This window comes from Phoca vitulina, unplaced genomic scaffold, assembly GCF_004348235.1.
Source record: "Phoca vitulina isolate PV1807 unplaced genomic scaffold, GSC_HSeal_1.0 scaffold7, whole genome shotgun sequence".
In the NCBI taxonomy this organism is placed as follows: domain Eukaryota; kingdom Metazoa; phylum Chordata; class Mammalia; order Carnivora; family Phocidae; genus Phoca; species Phoca vitulina.
This window is the reverse complement of record NW_022589710.1, coordinates 24,605,733-24,630,560: the sequence shown is the minus strand read 5'-3', so window position 1 is coordinate 24,630,560 and position 24,828 is coordinate 24,605,733. Positions and strand designations below refer to the sequence as shown.

General features: G+C 36.5%; 1 protein-coding gene across 1 annotated transcript; it reads left to right on the top strand.

Annotated features, from left to right (window-relative positions):
* The first annotated feature begins 671 nt into the window (after positions 1-671).
* On the top strand, positions 672-24,764 carry SAV1 (salvador family WW domain containing protein 1). Its single transcript, XM_032405072.1, has 5 exons — positions 672-1,120; positions 3,744-4,187; positions 12,924-13,194; positions 16,525-16,668; positions 23,368-24,764. Exons 1-5 carry the CDS (start codon positions 1,027-1,029, stop codon positions 23,567-23,569), a joined length of 1,155 nt encoding a protein of 384 aa, XP_032260963.1. The 5' UTR covers positions 672-1,026; the 3' UTR covers positions 23,570-24,764.
* Positions 24,765-24,828: the final 64 nt, after the last annotated feature.

Below are 24,828 nucleotides of genomic sequence, written 5' to 3'. Positions count from 1 at the left end.
CTACCCCTTGCTTGTGTTCCCTCTCTCGCTGTGTCTCTCTCTGTCAAATAAATAAAATCTTAAAAAAAAAAAAAAAGATATTATGCTAACATTAAATTTATCGAAGAGGTAGTATAAACTCCATTTTGCGTTTTCCATCTGTTTTTCCTTTATCAGAGAGACACACCCTGGCATACAGGAGATGATTGATCAGTGATTTCTGGACAGATTAGTGTTTTCAAGAAAAAGAAGCATCTTGAATTTTTTGTCACCGCACTAGCCTGGGGGTTGTGGTCTTTCAACTCTATTCGCATTCTGCGTTATCAGGGACCTGAATTTACCAGCCCAAGAAACTCCGGGAGCGACGTCCTCACACAAGTATGACGACGAGAACGCTTCTCGGGGGGGCGTCGCCCGCTCCCTCAAGGTCCCGGGGAAACATCTGTGGGTAGAAGGGGCTCCACTGCAAGAGCGCGCGACGGCCTCCCGCGCTCAGTCTGGAGGACTTGGTCCTTGTTTCCCGACCGCAAGACCCGCTTCTCCTCCGAGGAGACAGAGGGGCCGGCCCGTTAGCTGACAGCGCCGCCCGGCGCGCAACCCGAGCCGCGCCCCGGAGCTGGGGTGGGGGAGGGGCGGCGGCGGCGCTCGCGCTGCGTCGAGTTTCCCAGAATTCCCAGCGGCCGCGGGGAAAGTTTACGGGACGTAGGCGGCGGCGGCGGTAGCGGTTACTAGGCGGCCCTCGGCGGACCATGGCCCTGGCCGGGCGTTTCTGGCCTCTGCTCACGGAGTTCTCGGGCAGCATCGCGGAGCGAGCAGATTTCCAGGAAGGAACTGACAACTGACTGAGTTGTGGCCGGCGCGCTTAGCGCCCCGAACATGCGGCAGTCCCTGCGGGCAACCCCGGGCTGCGGAGAGGCGGCGGCGGCGGCGGCGGCTCGGGAGGGAAGGAGGCGGCGGCGCCGGCGGAGGTGGCGGCGGGGCCGGCCATCGCCCTTCGCGGAGCCCTAAGGAGGCTGCTTGACGCGGCCTGGGGCCTCGTCGACAAGGATGCTGTCCCGAAAGAAAACCAAAAACGAAGTGTCCAAGCCCGCCGAGGTGCAGGGGAAGTACGTGAAGAAAGAGACGTCGCCTCTGCTGCGGAGTGAGTGTCGGGCGGGGCGCACCCACACCTGGCCCGAGCGGCAGCCGGGAGCCTGGCGGGCGCCCGACGCGGCTCCCTGCGGCTTCTCTTTCCTGTTGGTCTCTGTGAAATACTGTTTTTTAAAACTGTATTGTGCCTGAAGTGGTGGTCATTGTTTGAAAGCCGATAAAGTGTAAGAAGCTTAGATTAGTCCTTCCCCCGTGGGCCTCCCTAAAAATAACAAACTTTCCCGTTCCCCACTAGGGCGGAGTGTTGTTTCGTTTTGATTACTAGAAGAGGTTCTTTGGGAACGCTTAAATTGCTGATTCCCTGATGCTACAGGGGTGAAAGTGATTAGACTGGGGCACACTTTTTGCTCTTCTAGATACCTCGAGATATGCCTTGTGTTTGCAAACATTTCGGGTGTCACTCGTCCGTGCAGGAAGTTGTGCGAACTCGGGCAGAATTCCTTAGCCCTTTTGCGTGTTGTAGACGTGAGGAGGTGACAATTGATCGTCGCTGTTGTAGCCGCTATCCAAAGCCTCATCATCAGTCTTAGATCTTAGAGAAGCGAAGCCAAGATCATGTGTGTTTGGGTATTTAAGTGAGAATTGCTTCAAATACCACCTTCCCTCCCCGAGTCCAAAAAAAAAGGCGAAGTACGCAAAAATTTCTATCGTACTTTAGGAGAAATTGCCAAAAAGTTTTTTTTTTTTTGAACTTTAATAGTTTGTGTTTCTCTCTGCCTCCGCGCCACACTTTTCAATTTAAGCATTTGACTCTGCTTTTTCAGCTGTATCTTTTGAATTTTAAATTCTTGCTTGAGTGTTCAAAACATCTGTGAGGTAAGGAACTAATATTTTGATGTTCATACTGCATAGTGGGCACTTTGTGTAAGTGTCCTTCTTGGAAGCTCCTACAAATCTTGTGACTTAAGCATTACCTCATTCTGTAATTGGGAAAGCTGTTCATAGAGGTTCCTAGTATTTACCCAGGATCACACAGAAAGGTGTGGAGAGCATGTTTTTAAAATAATAACCACATCATTAGCCTTAGAGATTTATCCTTGTATTTGCAGTGCTTTCTTATAGAACAACAAAATAGATCAATGGGTACATCAGTAACCAGAAAATTGATTTTTATTTATTTATTTTTTTAAAGTTCATTTATTTAAGTTATCTCGACACCCAGCATGGGGCTCTAACTCAACCCTGAGATCAAGAGCAGCTCATTCTTCCCACTGATCCAACTTGGCACCCCTGAAAATTGATTTCTTTTTTTTTTTAAGATTTATTTACTTATGAGAGAGAGAGAGAGAGAGAGAGAGAACCTGAAGGGGGGAGGGGCTAAGGGAGAGGGGGAGAGAGTGCAGCGGACTGAGTCCGACAGGGGACTTGATCTCACCACCCTGGGATCACGACCTGAGGCTGAACTCGAGTCAGAGGTTTAACTGACTGAGCCACCCAGGCACCCCATGTTAGCCATACTTTAAAGCAAGTTTATTTGGATATTAACTTCTGTCTAGAGTTAGCTTCTGAAGCTTATTAATATCAGTGCTGTCTAATATTGTTTACTTAATAAATGAATAAAAGTTTCCAAATCTAGTTTTTTTTTCATGTTATAAAGTTATTTGCTTTGTAACCTGACATGTCTAAGCCACTTAAGTTCTGTATTCAGAAGTACTATATCCTGAAGGCCATTGTTCTACTGTTATCTTCTGTTTTGAATTATAATTGTGTGTTCTTAAGGGAGCCATAGTTTCGGGCTTGGCATTTTAAAAAAAATATCTATTTATTTATTTACTTGACAGAGAGAGAGAGAACACAAGCAGGAGGAGGGGCAGAAAGAGAGGGAGAAGCAGACCTCCCGCTGAGCAGGGAGCCTGATGTGGTGCTGGATCCCAGGACCCTGGGATCATGACCTGAGCTGAAGGCAGACACTTAACCAACCGAGCCACCCAGGCGCCCCAGGCTTGGCATTTTTGAACTGATTGAACATTTGTATGCCTCTTTGAAATGAGATCTTTTTATTTTTTAGTTTTCATAGCTAAATTTTTTACTTTCCAACTTTTGATTACTGTACTAGTATTACGTAATTCTGAGAGGAAACCAGATTATTTTAAAGTCTTTTTAAAGTAATCCACTTTTACATGTTTGGGAATAGCATTATGTTCTGTTTTATTTTTGAAATTGTGTTTGCTTGTAAAAGGATTTTTGGGTATTTTGAAAATGAAGTGAAATCAACAAACAGAATAATCTTAAATTATGTTGGTGATGTGTGTCTATTTGTTAGGTTGTTTCTTATTTTTACACATTTATTCATGAGTATTTCATTAACAGTAATTAAGCTTACTGACACTTCATCATGTTATGTATGGTGGTATTCAGAATACGTTTGATTCTGACTAAGTGTACACATACCACATTCATACAAATTATAAATTCATTTGAGTGGGAAAATACTAATTAAATTAGCCTTAATTTTAAAATACCCAAGTACTATCTTAAATCAGAATTTTAAATTGTGTTTGCTTAAGTCCATTGAAATTTTGCATTTGGGGTAATAGATGTAAATGAACAAATTTTGAAAAGTGTAATTATTACTTACTGAAGTGGTCATTTCACTCTGTTTTATTTTATTGTAGATCTCATGCCTTCATTTATTCGGCATGGTCCCACAATTCCAAGACGAACTGATATCTGTCTGCCAGACTCAAGTCCTAATGCCTTTTCAGCATCTGGAGATGGAATAGTTTCAAGAAACCAGAGTTTCCTTAGAACTCCAATTCAAAGAACACCTCATGAAATAATGAGAAGAGAAAGCAACAGATTATCTGCACCTTCTTATCTCGCCCGGAGTCTAGCAGATGTCCCTAGAGAGTATGGCTCTTCTCAGTCATTTTTAACAGAAGTTAATTTTGCTGTTGAAAATGGAGACTCTGGTTCCCGATATTATTATTCAGATAATTATTTTGATGGTCAGAGAAGGCGCCCACTTGGAGATCGTGCACATGAAGATTATAGATATTATGAATACAACCACGATCTCTTCCAAAGAATGCCACAGAATCAGGGGAGACATGCTTCAGGTAACTTAAAATTATAAATCCTACATTAGTTTAGATTTATTAACAATTAAAAAGATGCTCTTTTCTGGATTTTCTTGGGAACCCAACAGACACTACCAGAAAAATACTTTTCCATTTTGCCAGTTTTCTTAAGCCAGCTTGCAAATAATTAGTAATCTATGCTGAGTGAAAGAATTTTGTGCCCATTTATTTTATTAACTCATGTCATAAAAATTTAGTACTTACCCGAAGGCTATCTAGACTATTAACACTATGAACCTTGAAAACCTAGAGAATTTAATGTCTGCAGTTGGATTGAATCTAGGTTTAGGTTTGATAGAATGGGAAGGTTAGAGTTTCAAAGAACCTGGTCTTAAACCTGAGAAAGGAAAGGTGGATAGGAAGAATTGGGCACAGTAAAGGATACCGTGGGCAACTGCATCATTCCTCAGCTACAGCCTGCACTGTTTCTCCTAGCAAAACTGTTTTCCTAGGCCAATAATTATTTCCCAGATTGGTCACAAAGACTTACTGTCAAATGGTTAATTGTGTGTTGTCTGTCCTTTTGTTCTTTTAGGAATAAAAATACTAGCCATATAATTTTTTAAGATTTGTTTTCCATATTTGCTAACTTGGGAATACTTGTACAAGGAGCAGAAGAGATAGGAAAAATGCACAGTTCTACTTTATTCCCAGAGTACTGGATTACACTAGATAAACTGAAGCAAGCTGAAAATTAAAGTTTTTTATCTAATTGTTTATTTTGGCTGTTTCTAATATCATAAGTTATAAACCTCAGAAATGATTTGTTACCCAACCAAAATAGTAAGTTTTAAAAAATAAACTCATTTTTTAGAGTAATAGCTGCTTACTGTAGAAAATTTGCAAAAAGCAGAAAAGTAGCCGGGCGCGGTGGCGCGCGCCTGTAGTCCCAGCTACTCGGGAGGCTGAGGCAGGAGGATCGCTTGAGCCCAGGAGTTCTGGGCTGTAGTGCGCTATGCCGATCGGGTGTCCGCACTAAGTTCGGCATCAATATGGTGACCTCCCGGGAGCGGGGGACCACCAGGTTGCCTAAGGAGGGGTGAACCGGCCCAGGTCGGAAACGGAGCAGGTCAAAAAGCAGAAAAGTTAAGGGAATGTGCCCATCAGGCCAGAGATTCGTTGTATTTCAGTTATTTCCTTCATCTTTTCCTATGGTATTCTTTTTTTTTTTTTTTAACATTGTTGTGATTATATTTTGTACAGTTTTATATCCCTGCTTTTTACTTGAATAAATTTCTTAATGTTATATACTATTTATGGGTAGTTTCATTGACTTCATAATCTTCCATTTGGTGAATGTTTGGAGGTTATTATTTTAAATGTTAATGAGGGCCTGACTTGGGCTGCAAACATTTAGAAAGGGGAGAAGTGGGACTCATCTGCATTGATGGGACTTGGCCACAAATGGGATATGAGAGATAAGGAAAAGAGAAGATTCAGATAGGATTAGCATAGATGGTTGACTAAGTGAATGAATCCAGAGATTTCAAGTCTGGAGTCTTAAGACAGTTTTGGTGGCTGAGAGGTAGCAGGAATAAAAGCTTAAAACAGTTTGTTTACCATAAATACAGATTGTTCTTCGCACTTACTTTTATCATGTGTATTTATATTGCAAACATCACTGAGAACTCATAACACTTTTCTTCCTAAATGAAAGTATGAAGAATTAATAATGCCATGTTAAAATATTGTTTTAAAATTCTGATTCACAGAGTGTCATTGAGGAAATACTGCAAGAACTAAATTTCTACTGATCCTCTCTTAGTGGCAGTCTGACATAGTTTTTATAAGTTTAATGACAGATTTCAAAATAACTTTCCAATCATGAACTAGGGATAAATAAAATACAAACTTATTGGATACTTTTTCAAACTAAGGAGTCATTTTTAAAAAAGATTTGCATTTATTAGAGTGATAATGTGCTTGAGAAATTTCACTTAATAGCATTAATTTATATCAGGGCAGTAAGATTTAATGTTTTACCTTTTAGAGAAAAATAGTGCTTTTTTGAAGGAGTCTGTTAAGTGTCAGGGAAGGATTAATAACCAATTACTAACCAAGCAGAAAAGCCTAACAGCTGTCTTTTCCAGAAGGAAAAAATCTGAATATGAAACAATAGCTGGAAGTTTCTTGAATTCATCTTGAAAAAACTTGAAACCATGTTTTCGAGATTAATGCTGAAGAGAATTCAAGGAATTAGAGTGAATGGAAAGGAGAAAGTAAGTTTGTGGGAGGGTAAAGATGTGCTATAGACAGATTTATTTTCACAACCTTTAAATTTTGATTGTTGTTACTAAGTTGGTAAACATTAAGAAGATAAGGAAGAAAATAGTTTGGTAATGACTTAATGCAAGTAGTATATCCTGCCAGTTACTTAGACCTTCAGGAAATACCTTATCTTAAGGGTTAACTTTATTTTATTGTATTTGGCAGAAGCCAAAAACAGGTTGTATAATATCTCAGGGGGTTTCAGGGCTTAGCAAGTTCTAGGTTTAGCGGTGAAATCTGACCATTAACATTTTGGCCAGTGTACTGGGCAGGCACCTACCCTATGTGCCAAAGGAAGGAATTTAGCTGTTAACAGGAAGTCTTCAGTTGGAGTACTAAAGGCAGAATGAATTCCTTTGTTTTTCATTTAAATAATTTGGTTCTATACAGTTTTAAGTAACAGACTTTTAAAACTTTTATTTTTAAAGACGACTAAAGAAGTCAGGTTACCAAAATCAAACTGAAAAGTGTCAGCCTTTACAAAAAAACACTGAAATAATGTTTACTCCAAGAAATGCATAAATATTTAGTGAACCCAGAATCATCTTTGAGAAGGGGTTAATAATCTTTAGGGACACAACTTTATTTGTAATTATTTTGCAGAGGAGGAGAAAAGGTAGAGCTCTTTAGATCTCTTTATCAACATCTTAATTGTAACTTGGGCTATGGCATTTAGCGTTTATTACCCTGAAGCTTGTGGACCTTCATTAGAGTTGCAGATTCCATTTTATTCTCTGTAGCCACTACAAAATAAGTAAACCAGAATTTTCAAACTTTGTCTGTAAGGGCAGGTTTCACAGATATCTGCCGGGTTGTATGAGATTAAATTCTTTGGAGACATATCTAGTAAAGTCTTGGTGGAGAGACAAAATAATACTTTTATCCTCGTGTTTGGGTAATAATGTATTTAGTTTATGAATGGATTACTTTATATACATGGAAGGTGTTTGCACAACTTAATCCCTTCAAATTGAAGTTATTCTGAGGATTATGAGGGCCACTCATTCTTTTCTGGGACTAATTGAAATAATAGAAAACTAAAATTTTTTCCTTGTATCTCCAGAAACAAGTTCTTATTTTTCCACTGATTGAATTCAAAATTGGTAGCTTGTTTTTTCTTTTATTATTAGCAGTCATACTTTTCTTTGAAGAATTACAGTTGATCTTTTGTTTGTTGATTACTTTGTTAGTAATAAATTTGTCATTTGTATACCATTCTGTGGCTTTGGAAATAACTTACTTGAACCTTTGTTTTCTCATCTGTAAATTGGTAGTGATTCTATTACCTATAGAGCTATTTTGAATATGAAATAATAAATTTGGAAAAGGGTCAGGGACAGAGGAGACACTCATAATTGTTAGTGTTCATGCCTTTTATAAGAGTGTTTTGTGCTCTTCTATGCTTTTTTCCAGATTTGACATGTTTGGCTATTGAAGTTTCAACTTCCTGGCTGAACTTAGAGCAGAGGTCTCATGTGTTAGAGCTTAATATAGCTTTTTTTCCCCCTGTCTTCTGGACCTATTTTATTACTAGGAATGTTTTGTTTTAAATCTGATTTTTAGTCTTTTTGTATTGTACATTCTTCTCTCAATAGGTTTTATAAAATTATCCCAAATAGTTTGAAAAAAATTAGTGCACATGGCACTTTCAGAAAGTACAGGTGGAGTGTATCATGAAAAGGTTAGGAATCATGGTTTTAGATGGCACTGGTAAAGCTGATGAGCCTGTTTGGAACTTTGAGGACATCTTGGCCCCCTTATCAAATTGTTGAGGTTTAATTAAAAAAAATATGAATTTTTACAGAGGGGTCTTTGTGTTTCCTCTAAATATGAATTTCACATTTTATCATAGTTTAAATCTGGTGTTTGTTACCTAATATTGTTTAAATGTAGAGGTGTATGTGTTTCTAGATTTAGGCAAGTTCAGTATATGGAAATTTGGATTTTCCAAGCAGATGAATAAAATTGTCACAACTTTGATCTCTAAGCTTATACAGTTTTTATTACTTTATTATTATTTTTTACTATAAGAGTTTTTGTTTTTAAAAATGTTTGTATTTAGAAATCTGTTTATGTATTTCCAGGGGGACTTCTGTTGGGCCAAAAAGTTTTCATTTTTATGAATAACTCAGTGTGAGTAAAGTGAATTGACTCTAATTTTTTTAAATTGCTATCCTTGGTTATGGCCAGTAATACAACATTTTTAATGATGGAAGTATGAGAAAATATAAAGCCATTGCATGCTTTAAAATGTGATTTTAAAGTCATTTGCTGTGTGCATGTCTTTAGTACATTGGCTTATTTCTTTTTTGTTTAAACATTTTTTCTTTAAGTACAGAAATTGCTTAAGCTACACTTATTAAATAAACCTTCAGTTGCAGTTTGACAGAAACCAAGGTCCATTTCACCAAAAGGCTTGTTAGCTTTGTTTTGTTCTGTAGTTCCCATATGTTTTAGAAATATATGCCTTTCTTCTCAAAGGATACTGTGACTGTGTTTATTTTCTTTCTTGCATTTCTCTTTTTGCCAAAATAGTTCATAGATGCTGTTGTATACATTCTGCTGCATCAGTTCCAGAGACACATAATGACTAATTTCTCTTTTTGATCCTAAAATTGATGATGGGATCAGATGTCAGTACAGTTCATTCATCGTGAAGTTCTCCATCGGCCTTTTCCCTGTTGATTTGACAGCCATTAATGATCATTGGCTAGATCCAGTATTTCATTAGGTTTTGCAAATGACGATACCCTAATTCTGTCATTTCTTCTCGATTAGTTGGAATTCTATAATAACTGTCTCATCAATTATTTGGTTGCTATTCATATAAGAAAGGATAAATACTAAATCTTTCCCTTTATTTACTAGTTTTTAGAATAATGAATTGGCACCCTAGATACCTCCAGAGGTAAACTGAGTTTTTATTTTTAGTATCTGTGAACTCACGAATTTTTTATTAACTCCCAAGTTTTATTTGGATTTTGCCAGTTTTTTCATTAATGTCAGTTTTCTGTTCCAGGATCCAATCAGAGTACCACATTGCATGCAGTTGTCATTTCTCCTTAGTGTCCTTTGTCTGTGACAGTTGCCTAGTCTTTTCTTGTTTTTCATGACCTTGATAGTTTTGAGGAATACTTGCTAGATATTTTGTGAACTGTCCTTCAATTTAGATTTTGTCTCATGTCTTTCTCATGATTAGATAGGGCTTTTGGTTTTTGGAAGGAATAAGCACAGAGGTGAAGTATCCTCATCATGTCAAATATAGGGAGATACTTGTATATGTATATGACATTATTGGTGATATTAACGATCATACTTGGTTAAGATTTGCCAGGTTTCTCCATTGTAACGAACACTGCATGTTTGTTCTTCCAGTTTTTGTCTTCATCTTTCTTTCTTTCCTGAGCACAGCTTTTATCTCTGTTGCCTTACCATCTTTTGGATTCTTGCTTTTCTTTGTGGTCTTCTTTTAGAGAATTGATTGCTTCCTTTTTTCTCTTAATTAATGGGAGAATTTAGTTGCATTTTTTTTCCTGCTTTGGGACATTTTTCTGAATGTTCTTTTTAATAAATTTGTACCTTTTTTTTTTTGCAAAACTAATTTTTCTTATAGATTGATGTTGTGCTATTCTTATTATATATATTAAGCAAATTGAGTTTTCCTTTACCAGTTATTTGAAATCACCTCCTATATTGCTGGAGAGGGTGGAGGATTGTGGAGGGACAAGGAGAAATTACCAGGGTAGTGTTTTGGGCTAACTAGTTTTTCGCAGTGCTCTGTTCTTATCTCCACTTCTTTACTGTTCTTGCTCTGACATGCTTTTGGCAGTTCTCACATGTATATTGAATTAATTGAAGTTTTTATCAAGATAATTGTACATCAACAAGGAAAAACTCATGCAGAGCTCAATCTGTGTCATTAATCTATGGAAATAAACTAAATAAATCTTGGAGTTTGGGGTGATTAGTTATACACAATTACTATTCTTATGTGAGAATAAAACGATGCAGCCAGGGTGTTCTTCCCTCCCCCCCCCCCCAATAACAAACAGTAAACTTAAGGGTTTTTTTTTAAGGTACAGAGTTCTGTGAATTTTGATATAGATAGATAGATCGATCGATCGATCTATGTAATGCCAACACAATCAGTTTATAGAACATTTCAGTCACCCCTAAAAATTACCTCATTGCTGTCCCTTTGTGTAGTTAGTGTTCTTTGGTCTGTGACAGTTGCTTAGTCTTTTCACCCCACCCCTAATTCCTGGCAACCACAATTTTCTGTCCTAGTAGTTTTGCCTTTGCAATAATTTCATATGAATGGAATCATACAATTTACAGACATTTGAGGCTGGCTCCTTTCACTCTCTGTAATGCCTCTGAGATTTATCCATGTTGTTGCATGTATCAATAATTAGTTCCTTTTTACTGTAGATCCCGCTGTATGATTGTACTGGTTTACTCATTCTCTTGAAGGACATGTGGGTTGTTTCCATTTTCAACACTGTAAACATCCCCATACAGGTTTTTGTGTGAAGAAGCATTTTCATTTGTCTAGGATAAATATTTGGGAATAGAATTGCTGCATCATATGGAAAACATATTTAACTTGATAAGACCTTGCTGAAGTGTTTTCCAGAGTGGCTGAAGTATTTTGCATTTCCACCAGCAGTGTATGAGAGTTTCAGTTGCTTCACATCCTCATCACAACTTATGTTGTCAGATTTTTTTTCCTTTTTTTTGGCCATTCTCAAAGATGTGTATTGTCCTCTCATTGTGGTTTTAATTTGTAGGGTTTTTTTAAATTAGCACTGTCCCTGATGGTTAGTATGATTTGAGCATTTTTTATCTGCTCGTTTACCATCTATATATCTTCTTTGAAGTGCCTGTTCAAATCTTTTGCCCATTTAAAATATTTTCCTAGTGTTTTGAGAGTTCTTTATGAATTCTAGATTAAAATCCTTTGTCTAATTTGTGACTTGTAAATATTTTCTCCCAGTCTGTAGCTTGATTTTCTTTCTATTAACAATGTCTTTCATAGAGCAAACATTTTTAATTATGATAAAGTCCAATTTACCAATATTTTTGTTTTATGGATTACACTTTCAGCATCATGATTAAGAACTCTATCTAATGAAAGGTCACGAAAATTTATCCTCCTTTTTCTTTTAAAAGATTTATAGTTTTTATGTTTTACATTTAGATACATGATCCATCTTAAGTTCATTTTTATAAAAGAAGGTAGAAGGTATAGATTGTGATTAATTTTCTTGCATATGGATTCCAGTTGTTCCAACATCATTTGTTGAAAACTACCCTTTCTCAATCAAATTGCCTTTTTACCTTTGTTAAAAATCAATTGATTGTGTATGTGTAGGTATATTTTGGATTCTTTGTTCCATTGATCTGTCTGTCCTTTTGCCAATACCATACTGTCTTGATTACTCTATAGTAAGTCTTAAAAATCACATAGTATGAGGGGCACCTGGCTGGCTCAGTTGGTAGACCATGTGACTCTTGATCTTGGGGTCATGAGTTCGTGCCCCACGTTTGGCATAGAGATTACTTAAGAAAAAAAGAAATCAGGTAGCATGAATCCTCCAACTTTATTCTTATTTTTAAAAATGTTTTTGGCTTCTCTAGTTCTTTTGCCTTTCCATATACATTTTAGAGCCTGTTTCTGTCTGTATCTACAAAACTCATGCTGGAATTTTGATTGGAATTATCTTAAACTTAAAGGTCATTTCAGGAAGAGTTGTCATCTTAACTATGTTGAGTCTTCCAATCCATTAACATGGTAGGTTGTCTTTCAATTCTTTCATCAGTGTTTTGTAGTTTTCAGTGTACAGATTCTGCACATAATTTGTTGTCTGTATTTTGTTTTACTTATATGTAAGTATTTGATTTTTTGGAGCTATAATAGTGGTATAATTTGTTTCCAGTTGTTGTTAATATACAGATACTTAATTGATTTTTGTATGTTGACCTTACATGTTGCTACTTTGATAACTTTATTTAATGGTTCTAGGGCACAGCTAGACTATATTTAAGAAATTATAAACTGGACACAGTTTTACAAGTTTATTTTTGCTGTTTTAGGTGAAATGTCAAATCTTAAATCTTAAATGTGGTGAAATTTTATTTTCTTCACTTTTAAGCAGTATACATATTTAGTAGCTTTGCTAATAGTTAAATGTTTGTATAGCCTGGTGATAGATGCATCAACCAAAACTAATTCTGAAGAGGGAGTCTTGTTCCTCCTTCTTTTTGTAATTAAATTTTAGTAATACTGGCTAGTTTTATGAAAATTCTTATTTATAATTATAAAATTACGAATTTTAACAGAAGAGTATAATTAGGATAGTTAATTTTGTGCCTGTGTCTCCGGATGTCATATTTTTTAGCTTTGAATAATTGTTCTATTCCTTCTTTTTCTCTCTTCCTCTTCAGGTATTGGGAGAGTTGCTGCTACATCTTTAGGAAATTTAACTAACCATGGTTCTGAAGATTTACCTCTTCCTCCTGGCTGGTCTGTGGACTGGACAATGAGAGGGAGAAAATACTATATAGATCACAACACAAATACAACTCATTGGAGCCATCCTCTTGAGCGAGAAGGACTTCCTCCAGGATGGGAGCGAGTTGAGTCATCAGAATTTGGAACCTATTATGTAGATCACACAAATAAGAAGGCTCAATATAGGCATCCCTGTGCTCCTAGGTATAGTATCAATTTTATTTTCAACTTTTAGTTTTGAGATTGTCTAATGTTAGATTTTGAGCTCATATTTTCATCAAAGAGAAAGGCATCCTGAAGTTTGATATTTGAAAGCTTATGACATTTTTCTTTGGATTTATGTTTAGTAGTGATTTTAATAATTAAAAAAAAAACTTTGGGGCACCTGGGGGGCTCAGTCATTAAGTGTCTGCCTTCGGCTCAGGTCATGATCCCAGGGTCCTGGGATCGAGCCCCGCATCGGGCTCCCTGCCCAGCGGGAAGCCTGCTTCTCCCACTCCCCCTGCTTGCGTTCTCTCTCTCTCTGACGAAAAATAAAAATAAAATCTTAAAAAAAAAAAATTAGGGACACCTGGGTGGCTCAGTCGTTAAGCGTCTGCCTTCGGCTCAGGTCATGATCCCAGGGTCCTGGGATCGAGCCCCGCATCGGGCTCCCTGCTTGGCAGGGAGCCTGCTTCTCCCTCTCCCACTCCCCCTGCTTGTGTTCCCTCTCTCACTGTGTGTCTCTCTATCAAATAAATAAAATCTTTAAAAAAAAAAAAAATTAAAAAAATACTTTGTAAAACAACCTCAAAAAACATAATCAGTATTCGTATGATCAGATTCTGCTTTAATATACCAAAATGTTTTTATTGTAGATACCCAGAAATTGAAATAATTAAAACATCTCTCTTTCCATTTAAAATTCTATAAATAATACAGACCTCCCTCCTAATATGTCAAAATATACTTCTGAATTATAGCATCTTGCTGTTTTATTCAGTTTCTGACTATGTTCTGTTTCTTACTGTGAAAGAGAAAATTGGAACTGTACAAAACATCCCAGATCTGTTTAATAAATGTAGCCAGTGATCCTTTGGGCTTATCAGTAGGTCTCATGTGACCAGACTTTTAGCCCTGTGAATATTGTAGCCAGTTGTCATATGTAGCTATTGAGCACTTGAAAGGTGATTAATCCAAATTGCGGTGTGCTGTATATAAATGTAAAATTCACACACACTGTATTTCAAAGTACATTTAAAAAAAAACTAGTACTAGCTTAGTCATGAAATAGCAAATAAATTCCTGTTAACTACCTCTGAGCCGTAAAATTTAAAATGGGTAGAGTATCATCAGCATGTTGATAGGTGTTCCTTGTATCATCTAGCATAATACAGTCTTTGGTTATAGCAGAGTTCTGCATTTTTTAGAACCATTAAAATTGTTATGAAAATATACTTTAATATTATACCCTAGAAAACTAAGCTTTATCATTATTGTATCATTTTACATATTTGGATTTATTAATTCAATTTGGAAAAGTTTCTTTTCCCAGCGATTCCATTTAGTGGCCCTCAGTCAGTGTTTATTGAACAACTGAAATTGTCATCACTTCAAAAGAACCAAACCAACTCCTCTGCCTGTGTTGGGCTCTGGTCCCTTTGCCTACTCTCTAAACCATTTCAGGCAAGCTGCTGGCCTCCCTAGCCTCCATTTTCAGGCCCCCTCCTACCTGATCACGATTCCCACCAAGGGCAGGGATGAGTGGAACTCCCAGCACCCAGCACACAGACAGGCACATAGTGGGAATGCAGCCAGATGTTTGTTGACTAAGAATGATGGAAAATGCAAAAAGGAAAAAAAAGAGCCAAACATGATTACAGATTGCTATCACCAGGTGGCAGAAGACTCTGTGGTCCACACAACCAGATTTGAGAGTATATTGAGCTGACTTTTCTGTTTATCATCAGTAACCTCACATTATTATAGAATTGTTATAGTTTACAAGGCATTTTCACAATTTGCTTCTCTTAGCAGCTCTGTAGACATTAAACCAGAGAGAACAAACACCTTTCTTAAGCTCGCATCGATAGTATTAATAACTATTTTTGATTGTCTCTATTATGCTAATCTTTATACAGAACACTTGACTTACTAGCTCATTTATTTACTGTTGAGAACAATCATCTTTGGTATGAATTTATTCCGATTTTACAAATAAGAAGGCTGAAGCTTAGAGAAGTAAAGCAGTTTTGCCCACATTCATGTAACTCATGAGGTGGCCAAACTAAGGTTAACTCTCAGGCATATGAGACTTCAAAGCCTCAGTTCTTTCCCACCCCCCAATTGTGCTATCAAAGGATATTTCACTTTGTACCTACTTTGTACCTACTTATGAAAGAAGAGATAAATATAAAATTGCAGTGCCATTTGGACTTTGATCTTTAAATTGTTAATCACAGTCTAACAATTATCTTAATCCTAGGTTAGTATTGCAGTGACCTTTTCTGATGTACACATAAATATTGATGTGTGGAGCAGGCTCTTCCAGTTTTGTCTCCTATTCTGGAATAGATCACTTTGGCCTCCCAAATTTCAGTCTTTAGGCTTCAAGTGGTTCAGTGCTTTTTCCTTAGCATTTTCCCATATAACAACTGCCTCCCCACCTTGCTGTTGTTCTCTCTGTCCCACCAGTTAGGCCATTAGAACTAATTAAAAGCATGGTCTGTTTTTTCTTTTTGTTTTAAGTCTGTGTGATTTAAAATAGGTTCTAATCAACTCTAACTCCCATATGTTCTCATAATTTGGTAAAAGCAGAAAGGTTATTGTGGATAATTCAAGCGCAGTTCTCATTCCCACTGTACTGCATATTCCAAATCCTCTTTTCAGGCTAACGGAGGAAGAAAGTATCCATTCTCATTTTGAGAGAAACTATCAGCCTTTCCAATATAAATTTACAGCTAATTACTAGTTATTACTGAAAATTATTACTTTTAGTTTTAAGCCTTGGTATAAAGGTTATAATTTAGCTCCAAATTTTTTATAGCTTCCTTTCGGGTTCCTTAAAAAGAATAAATACCGGACAGAAGAAATCTCTTAAAAATATGTAAAGATTTTGGGCACCTGTGTGGCTCAATTGGTTAAGTGTCTGACTTCGGCTCAGGTCATGATCTCTGGGTCCTGGGATTGAACCCCACTTTGGGCTCCGTGCTCAGCGGGGAGTCTGCTTATCCTTCTCCCTCTGCCCCTCCTCCCACTTGTTCTCTCTCTCTCTCAAATAAATAAAAATCCTTAAAAAATTATATGTAAAGATTTAGCTTAGGTTTATATCCATCACTAATGACCTACTAATTTCCAAGAGAAGGTGGATTTTACTTTACCTTATGGTGTGGTAAGGGAAAAAAAAAAGTCAGACTTCTGTTTTTTTAGGTGGTAGAAGGAATTCAGTTTGGGCAAGAGGCACATTGAAAAACATTTAAATATTATTTGTTCTTTACAATTTCTTATTTAGATTTAGAGCCTTTATCCTGATGAATGTTGATTCTTTTTTCTTAGCGTACCTCGGTATGACCAACCCCCTCCTGTCACATATCAGCCACAGCAAACCGAAAGAAATCAGTCCCTTCTGGTACCTGCAAATCCATATCATACTGCAGAAATTCCTGACTGGCTTCAGGTGTATGCTCGAGCCCCTGTGAAGTAAGTGAATTTATAGCATAGTTTTGTTGAGAGGTGAGTGGAGCTGGAATGGAGTCTCTGGGCTGCTTAACCCACACAGCGCTATGTTTTTTCTCTTAATAATATTGGGCTTCTAAATATTTTACTTGAGGAAGGGCTATCACAGCTTATAAAGTTTGAAAATCATTGACTAGAAATGTAAGTTCTGCAAACATTTATTGATTCTTCACTTTCTTTGTATGCAGACCTGTGTTATACTAGGGATACAATAAGAAGCTTATGTTCTCCTAGGGGAGATTAACTTGTAAATAAGTGGTACATACCGTGTGATAAAAGTAAGGACCCAGGGAAGTCCTAGGTACAAGGATGAAGAAGCAGCAGGACACAGGGGTGTTGAGGAAATAATACAGGTAATGGTTGCAAGTTCTGGGGTGAGATGATTTGAGTTCACGGATACTTTTTAGCTGTGTAACCCCACGCAGAGTGCTTAACTTAGTTTTGTCTTTTGTAAATTGGGGATAGGAATAGTGCCTACTCTTATGGTTAAGAATTCAGTAAAATAGTGCATCTAAAGTATTTTTAATCACAATACCTTGTACATTAAGAGAGCTTAGTAAAGATGATGATGATGATTATTGGGGGGCAGAGGTATAAAATAGTGGTCAAGATCCCTCAGGAAGAAACTGAGTCTCATTTCTGGCTCCATCATCTACATACTGAATGACCTTGAGCAAGTCACTGAACTTAGATCTAAGTTTTTTTCCCTCTACTGAGCTATGGGGGATAAGTGATCATGCATTTTAAAGCACATGGCACAGTGGCTGCCTTGCATAAGCACTTAATATGGCTTCTTATTATTTGAGTGGAGCAAGGAAAGCTGCTGAAGAAGAAAATACGTGGGCTAGTTTTTAAAGATGCCTGTGAATTTGCCAGGCTCGTTGAGGATATTTATTGGGTGCCATAGTAGGCACTATTCTTGAAATAGAATCGTGAATAAATGAAATCTGCCTCAAAGAGCTTCTGTCTTCTGGAAAAACAGAAGTAGATATTCAGATCAATAACCCAACATGATAAGGATTAGTAACACTGGTATATTAAAAGTGCCATGATTTCAGAAAAGGGAGTTTTGTTTTTTTTTTTAAGATTTTATTTATTTGACAGAGACAGCGAGAGAGGGAACACAAGCAAGGGGGAGTTGGAGAGGGAGAAGCAGGCTTCCTGCCGAGCAGGGAGCCCGATGCGGGGCTTGATCCCAGGACCCTGGGATCATGACCTGAGCCGAAGGCAGACGCTTAACGGCTGAACCACCCAGGCGCCCCAGAAAAGGGAGTTTTTGAAAGCAAATAGTTACTGATTATCCATTGCTTCCTGTGTATCTTATGATGCGAAACTTTTACATATGTTATCTCATATAATCTTTCCAAAAACCATTTTACAGGTTAAAAAAATGGAGACTTTATCTTTGCTAAGATCATACAACTATTAAGTGGTGGATTTCGAACCTTTATCTCTAGTTTCGAGGATCATGCTCTTAATTTTTGTCATTATTAACTTATTTAATAAATACTATATACTGAGCAGCTATTAAATTCTTGTTAAACTTTGCTAGGCATTTCATATATGAGTACATGTACTTTTAACAACTCTGTAAGGTAACATTAGTTCCTGGTTGTTGTAGCCTTACTCTTTTGTATTTCAGAAACCAAAATTAACAGCATAAAATAGCCCAAAGAAGAGTTTTAGATAGTTTAAGATGATTGGACAGTGAATTTGGGAAAAAAATTAAATTTTTGATATTCAAATAAAAGGAATGTAAAACCTTTCATATATACTTTTTTGAAATAGTAACTCTTTTCCATAATTTTAAAGGATGATCATTGAAATAAAATTTGCAAGGCATTAAGCCAACTCTGATCTAAATTTTTACTGTAATATGTATTTACCAACTGTGTTGGATGGGGGCTCATGCATGCATATATGTATGCCTTTAGCCTAGGGATTTTAGAAGTTATTTTTTTGGCTTAGAGCCAGTTGTTTTTATTGGCTTCTTTTCGGGCTTTTAATTTGAATAGTTTGTTACCTCAAGGATAAGTCTCATAATTATTTATGATTCTGCTCATTTAGGCCAGATTAACATTCTTATAAAGTTATTGGTCATTTACTATGAAATATTAATTTTTGGCCAATATAAACATTCTTCTCAGTCTGCAAATTCACAGTTGTTAATCTATGGCCTGATGTGGAGACAAAACCATCTTCCAGGGTTCTAGTCCTAACGCATTGCTTCTTTTTTTCCAAGTCAAATTTAAACCTTGATAATGTAATTTTTAAAAAGATTTTAATTATAGATATTATTTTGCAAGATATAAACCTTGCTTTTCAAAAGTTTCGTTTTAGTTTACTTGAAATTAGGTACACATTTATCCATAGACGTTTAGCTTGATTTGGTGTCTAACCTAGTGCAGTTTCTTTATCTGATCCTACCCATACAGTATAGGAATAGAGTAAGGAATGATGGCAGATGGACTTTTCTTCCCTTTTTCCCTCTCTTCTTTCACTCTTGTTACCACTTGACCAACCAGTATGTATAGCCTTTGTTCGTATGCTGATCTTATGCCATATATAATATGTGTATTTATATTTTCCTTAAGTCTGGAAGAATATATGCCCAGCTGTTAAATTTTCTTATTTCTGGGAGTTGATAAGATTGAGGAGGGTTATTCTTTCTACTTTATAGTCATTATTAGAGAGAAATAACATAAAGAGCTTCCCTTTTTTGGGGAAAAAGGTCATACTTAAATGGAATTCCTTGCTGCTTATGAAAAGAAACAGACTCCCAAAGATTATAGCCCTTTCAACTCTGGTTCTGTGGGCTAATAAAACTTTAGGAAATGAGCAACTTAGTTATTTTTCCAAATAGGTCAGGACTCTCAGAATGAGCCATACTGAAACAAGAGAGCAGGTACTTCTTTACTGCTTAAAAACTTAAAATGAGAGTTCTTTACTGCTTAAAAACTTAAAATGAGAGGTTTAGGAACCCGTTGCTAAAATTTTTAGTTGGTCCAAAATTTTTGTCTCTACAGAAGATGGAAATGGTTGATATGTAGTCAACAAAGGATGAGCTGTTATCTATGAAGTAGATAATGAAGAATCATTTATTTAACAAAAGGAGAGGTTTTTTAGTCAAAAAACTAGCATGTTTTTTCCTTTTGCTAAACAATTGCCCATCTTCTAACTTCCTGAAATTTTAAAATTCTATCTCTAGCAGCAACTCACCAAAACGATTTTTGCATATACTTCCGAACTTGACTTAGTTTATATTCTAAATTTTTATTTATGAATTTAACTAAAGTTATGTTTCTGAAGCTGCTCACAAAAGTCTGTAATGCGTCCTACAATTGTAATTAAGCTGAACTACAGAATAAATGATAAGGTTAGTATATAACAGGAAAAAGACCATCAGGAACATATGTACTTTCCATTATTCCTCACACACACACACACACCCCCAACACCAGTCCCCAACAGTACTGTGGCATGGATTGTATTTTATTCCTATGGCTTGGCAGTCCTGCAGTGTCACCATTGCCCCAGCTCTGGGTGAAGGTAGAAAGGAAGAGTAGGCACACCCTAGGAGGGCAGGCACAGGGAAGGGACTTAGGCTGCATTGTGATCCCTGGAGCTGGAAATAGCAGCACTTTTGGCTCCTTAAAAACAGCATCCACTGGAGTGTGAACACATTTTTTGTAGGATTATAGCAATTGATGTTTGTATATATGGGTTACTTATAAGTAGAATACTGCCCTAGGAAAAACAGCTGAAGCATAGGCTACTGAAGTAGTTTACAGCCTGTTTTCTGAATGATTTACCTGTGTGTGTATATATGTAATATATATATATATATGTGTGTGTGTGCTACTGAAGTAGTTTACAGCCTGTTTTCTGAATGATTTACCTGTGTGTGTATATATGTAATATATATATATATGTGTGTGTGTGTGCATGTGTGTATATATATATTTTAAAGATTTTATTTATTAAGAGTGTGCACGTGAGCACACGAGTGGGGGGTGGAGAGGGAGAAGCAGACTCGACTCCCTGCTGAGCAGGGAGCCAGGCAGCGCTCAATCCTAGGACCCTGAGATTATGAAGGCAGATGCTTGACCGAATGAGCCACCCAGGCGCCCCACCTGTATATATATATTTTTAAAGATTTCTTTATTTGAGAGAGTGAGCACATGGTGGGAGGAGCAGAGGGAGAGGGAGACAAGCAGACTACCCACTGAGCGGGTAGCCCAACGTAGGGGCTCAACCCCAGGACCCCGAGATCATGACCTGAGCCCAAATCAAGAATCTGATGACGCTTAACCAACTGAGCCATCCAGGCACCCCTACCTGTATGTTTAAACCATTAAGTGACTAAAAATTAGACCTGGGGAATCAGATGATTTGTCTAGTTAAGAAGAAAAGAATGGGAATTTTATATTTTTTCCTAAGAAACAACAAAACAGTGTATTGGGAAGTATTATATGAGAAGGGAAGTAATTCCCATAGAAACAGCAGGGGGCAAGATTTTGGAATGCAAATGGGTGCCTTGCATACTTTTCTCATCTGTGCTTTTCTAGAGCACTTTTTCTTCTTCCCAAAGGATTTTCTGTAATTATTCTGATTGTTGCTTCTACCCTTAATCCTATTTTTGATGCTAAATGCTGTGATTGGGAAGTCAGGAAATTGCCTGAAGCTTTTTTTCTTTTTCCTTTTTTTTTTTTTTTAAGATTTTATTTATTTATTTGACAGAGACATAGCGAGAGAGGGAACACAAGCAGGGGGAGTGGGAGAGGGAGAAGCAGGCTTCCCCGCGGAGCAGGGAGCCCAATGTGGGGCTTGATCCCAGGACCCTGGGATCACGACCTGAGCCGAAGGCAGACGCTTAACGACTGAGCCACCCAGGCGCCCCTTCTTTTTCCTTTTTTAAAAATTTGAATGCTTATACAGAATGATGTTCATATCTTAAAACAAGTATGATATTTACCAATTTAGTCTTCTCCCTTTTTACTTGCTAGAAAGTACACAGATGATAAATGAGCTTTAATGTTCTTATAATTCAACTGGCATTCAGAATTTAAGCATTTTGAATCAGTAGACATTGCTGAAATGCCCGTTAGCTATGGAATTCTGACTCCAGAGGATTAAGATTTTTTGACAGGAATTATGAATTTTTTTCAAACAAATAAGATCTTAAGCTACATGAATAGCAGAGGTTCTAGGAAACACAACTGTTACTTCATAGAGGCTCATTGAGTATTTCTTATGGTATCTCTCTAATTTATGTTGGAGTTTCCCACTAAAGAGAATATAAAGCTTTCTACCAAGTATACCTATTAATAGATTTGCAGTACTCAAGTAATTAGGTAAATTTGGGATCCAACAAGATATGTTTCTCTTGTGGTTCTTCATATTGTACTCCTGGTATTCCTGGTTACACGTACCCAAGTTGTACAGAAATATAAGTCAATGTGCCAAGCACAGTCTGTGACTCATACTGACTGCTCATTATTTGTTTACTGTTTCTCGTTTTAAAAAACCTTTTAAAAATATATATTAGAGAATCCTTTTGGAATAAGATTTTAAATGAATTACCAAACAAAGGATCATTGGGTAGGAAATATTATAAATGACTATTAAAAATAAATTTACTAGAATTTACAAAGCTTCTGATTATATCTATTCTGTAATATGATTTGAGAAGTGTAACTTCACTATCATACAGGTATATGACCTGCTGTAGTTCAAGTTCTTTGTCTAATCTCAACATTCAAAACTATTACTCTGAAGTAGTTTGGTCCGTAACACCGCCTTTCTCATTTTTTGGTCACTAAACAGTTTTGCAAGAAATATATGGCCTCTTTAGGTTGTTTTTTGATCTGTAAGATGGGGAAATTGGATCAGAGTGATGTCTTCAGGTCTTTCAGTTCAGAGTGTAAATTAAATTACTGTTTTTGTTGCATACTTCCCTGTCAGTATGGGATCAACTTACCATTGAAGGAGTACTAAAAGGCCTTCTGAGATATATGTAAATACAAGCTAACATGAGTCCTTCTCCACATACTTCTACAGTATACTTACTCTCATTTTGAAAATAACTTATTCTTCCCTTTCTGCCTGATTTTGTTTTGTTTTAATCAACCTCAGGAAAAGAGCCCACGAATGATGGTTCCTCTTCATTCCTCTTTTAGTTCCTTGTTTGCTGTAGTGAACAGCATTCCTCAGAAAGTTCTGTCAACACTAATAACACAAGTGACTTTGCCCATTTTTATGTATTGTCTTTGGGCATAATATGGTCTAAAGCATTCTTAAGTTCCTGATAATTAAACTTTAGGTGAACTTATGAATAGCGTAGAATATGTATTCTTCTGAAATTATAGAACCACAGTGGTTTGAAATCTGTGTTCATTGTTGTCTAATGTTAATAGTAGAATAATTGATAAAGAAATTGGTATTTTTTAACTTAAATTGAAATGAAGTAGTATCAGCAGTTTTCTCCTCCCCCTAAAAAAATAGTATATTTAAGTAAGTTAACAACTGAGTTATTTTTAATTAAGGCTTATGGTTTGTTTAGATGTAATAAAGTTGATCTTTATAAAAATAGATCAGTTTGTTGCTGTAAATACATATTTATGTATGTGTTGTGAACATATGCATGATTATGTTTTAAAACAGATATGACCACATTCTGAAGTGGGAACTCTTCCAGCTGGCTGACCTGGATACATACCAGGGAATGCTAAAGCTGCTTTTCATGAAAGAACTGGAACAGATTGTTAAAATGTATGAAGCCTACAGACAGGCTCTTCTCACAGAGTTGGAAAACCGCAAGCAGAGACAGCAGTGGTATGCTCAGCAACATGGCAAGAATTTTTAAGTTAATTTTTTAAAAATAAAATTTAAGTTTTGTAAGGGCTTTAAAGTATTTTCACAGATTAAAAAAACTGCAAACAAGTACTTTGGTTAATAAAGGCAGCTTTTTGGAAATTAAAAATTCTAATTTTACATGTATTTTGTTATTAAAAATATTTTATTGAGAAAAAAATGATTATTATTTTAAGAGCCGACACAGCAAACACTTCTAAATGCTATATATTAGAAACTGCTTTGAGTATTCTCAGTGAAGACAAATGCAGCAAGAAATGTCTCATTATAACCAGATACTAAATAGGAATGATCACTTGGTAAACTTGGACAGTAGCAATATCTTTCTTTAAAAAACAGAACCTATGCAGTATTTAAAAAAAAAAGATGTGTACTGCTTTAATATGGAATATTATCTGGAATCAGTTAGTTTAAATATTACCATTGTGCAGTTCAAAACACAGAATGGGATTTGGGACCTTAATTGTGATAAATGTATATATATATAATATATAGGGTTCCCTCCCAAAACATAAAGAACCCTTTTAAAACATGTTGAGAACATATTTTTTGGTATGAAAGGGTAAAGGGCCTGTAATTTTTTAGGAATAAATGTAGGCATAAGGTCTTAGCCTGTATGGGAAAGGTGTATACAGCACTCAAAAGTTGCTATCATTTCCTTACTTTTGACCAGGGCTCTTAAAGCATTTAGTACCATGGCTCTGAGACAGTGGTGGGTCCCCGACAGTATGTAGCACACTGCTGTCCCCACAGACTGGGTTGAGCTGCCAAAAATGACAATCAGGGATTCATTAAGAAATCTTGGTCATTAAATTGATTTTACATATTTTTTATCTTGTAAGGATTTGTCATAGAACTTTAAAACCTACCATTTCCCTCCCAATTTTTTTCCTTTTAATAGTTAAGACATTGTTCATAATTAGTGCAGTACATTTGATTACAGAAAAATTTATGGCATTTTTAGCCTATAAATCTCTAGAATTCTGTGAATTTCAATATTAATTGAAGTAGCTCTTCAGTTACATTTACATGTGTTGTAAATATGTAAATATATTTTTAGTTTAGGTAATCTTCCAAAATACAAAGCACTCCCAGTTAGTTATCCGTGAGTTTGAATTGATAAAATGTTGAAAATGTTAAATGTTTGATTTTATATAACAAGCTTATTAAATATATTTTTGTGGAAACTAAATGTGTCATGTTTGAATCCATGTTTTTTACATAGTGTTATAAATATTTGATTTTTCCATT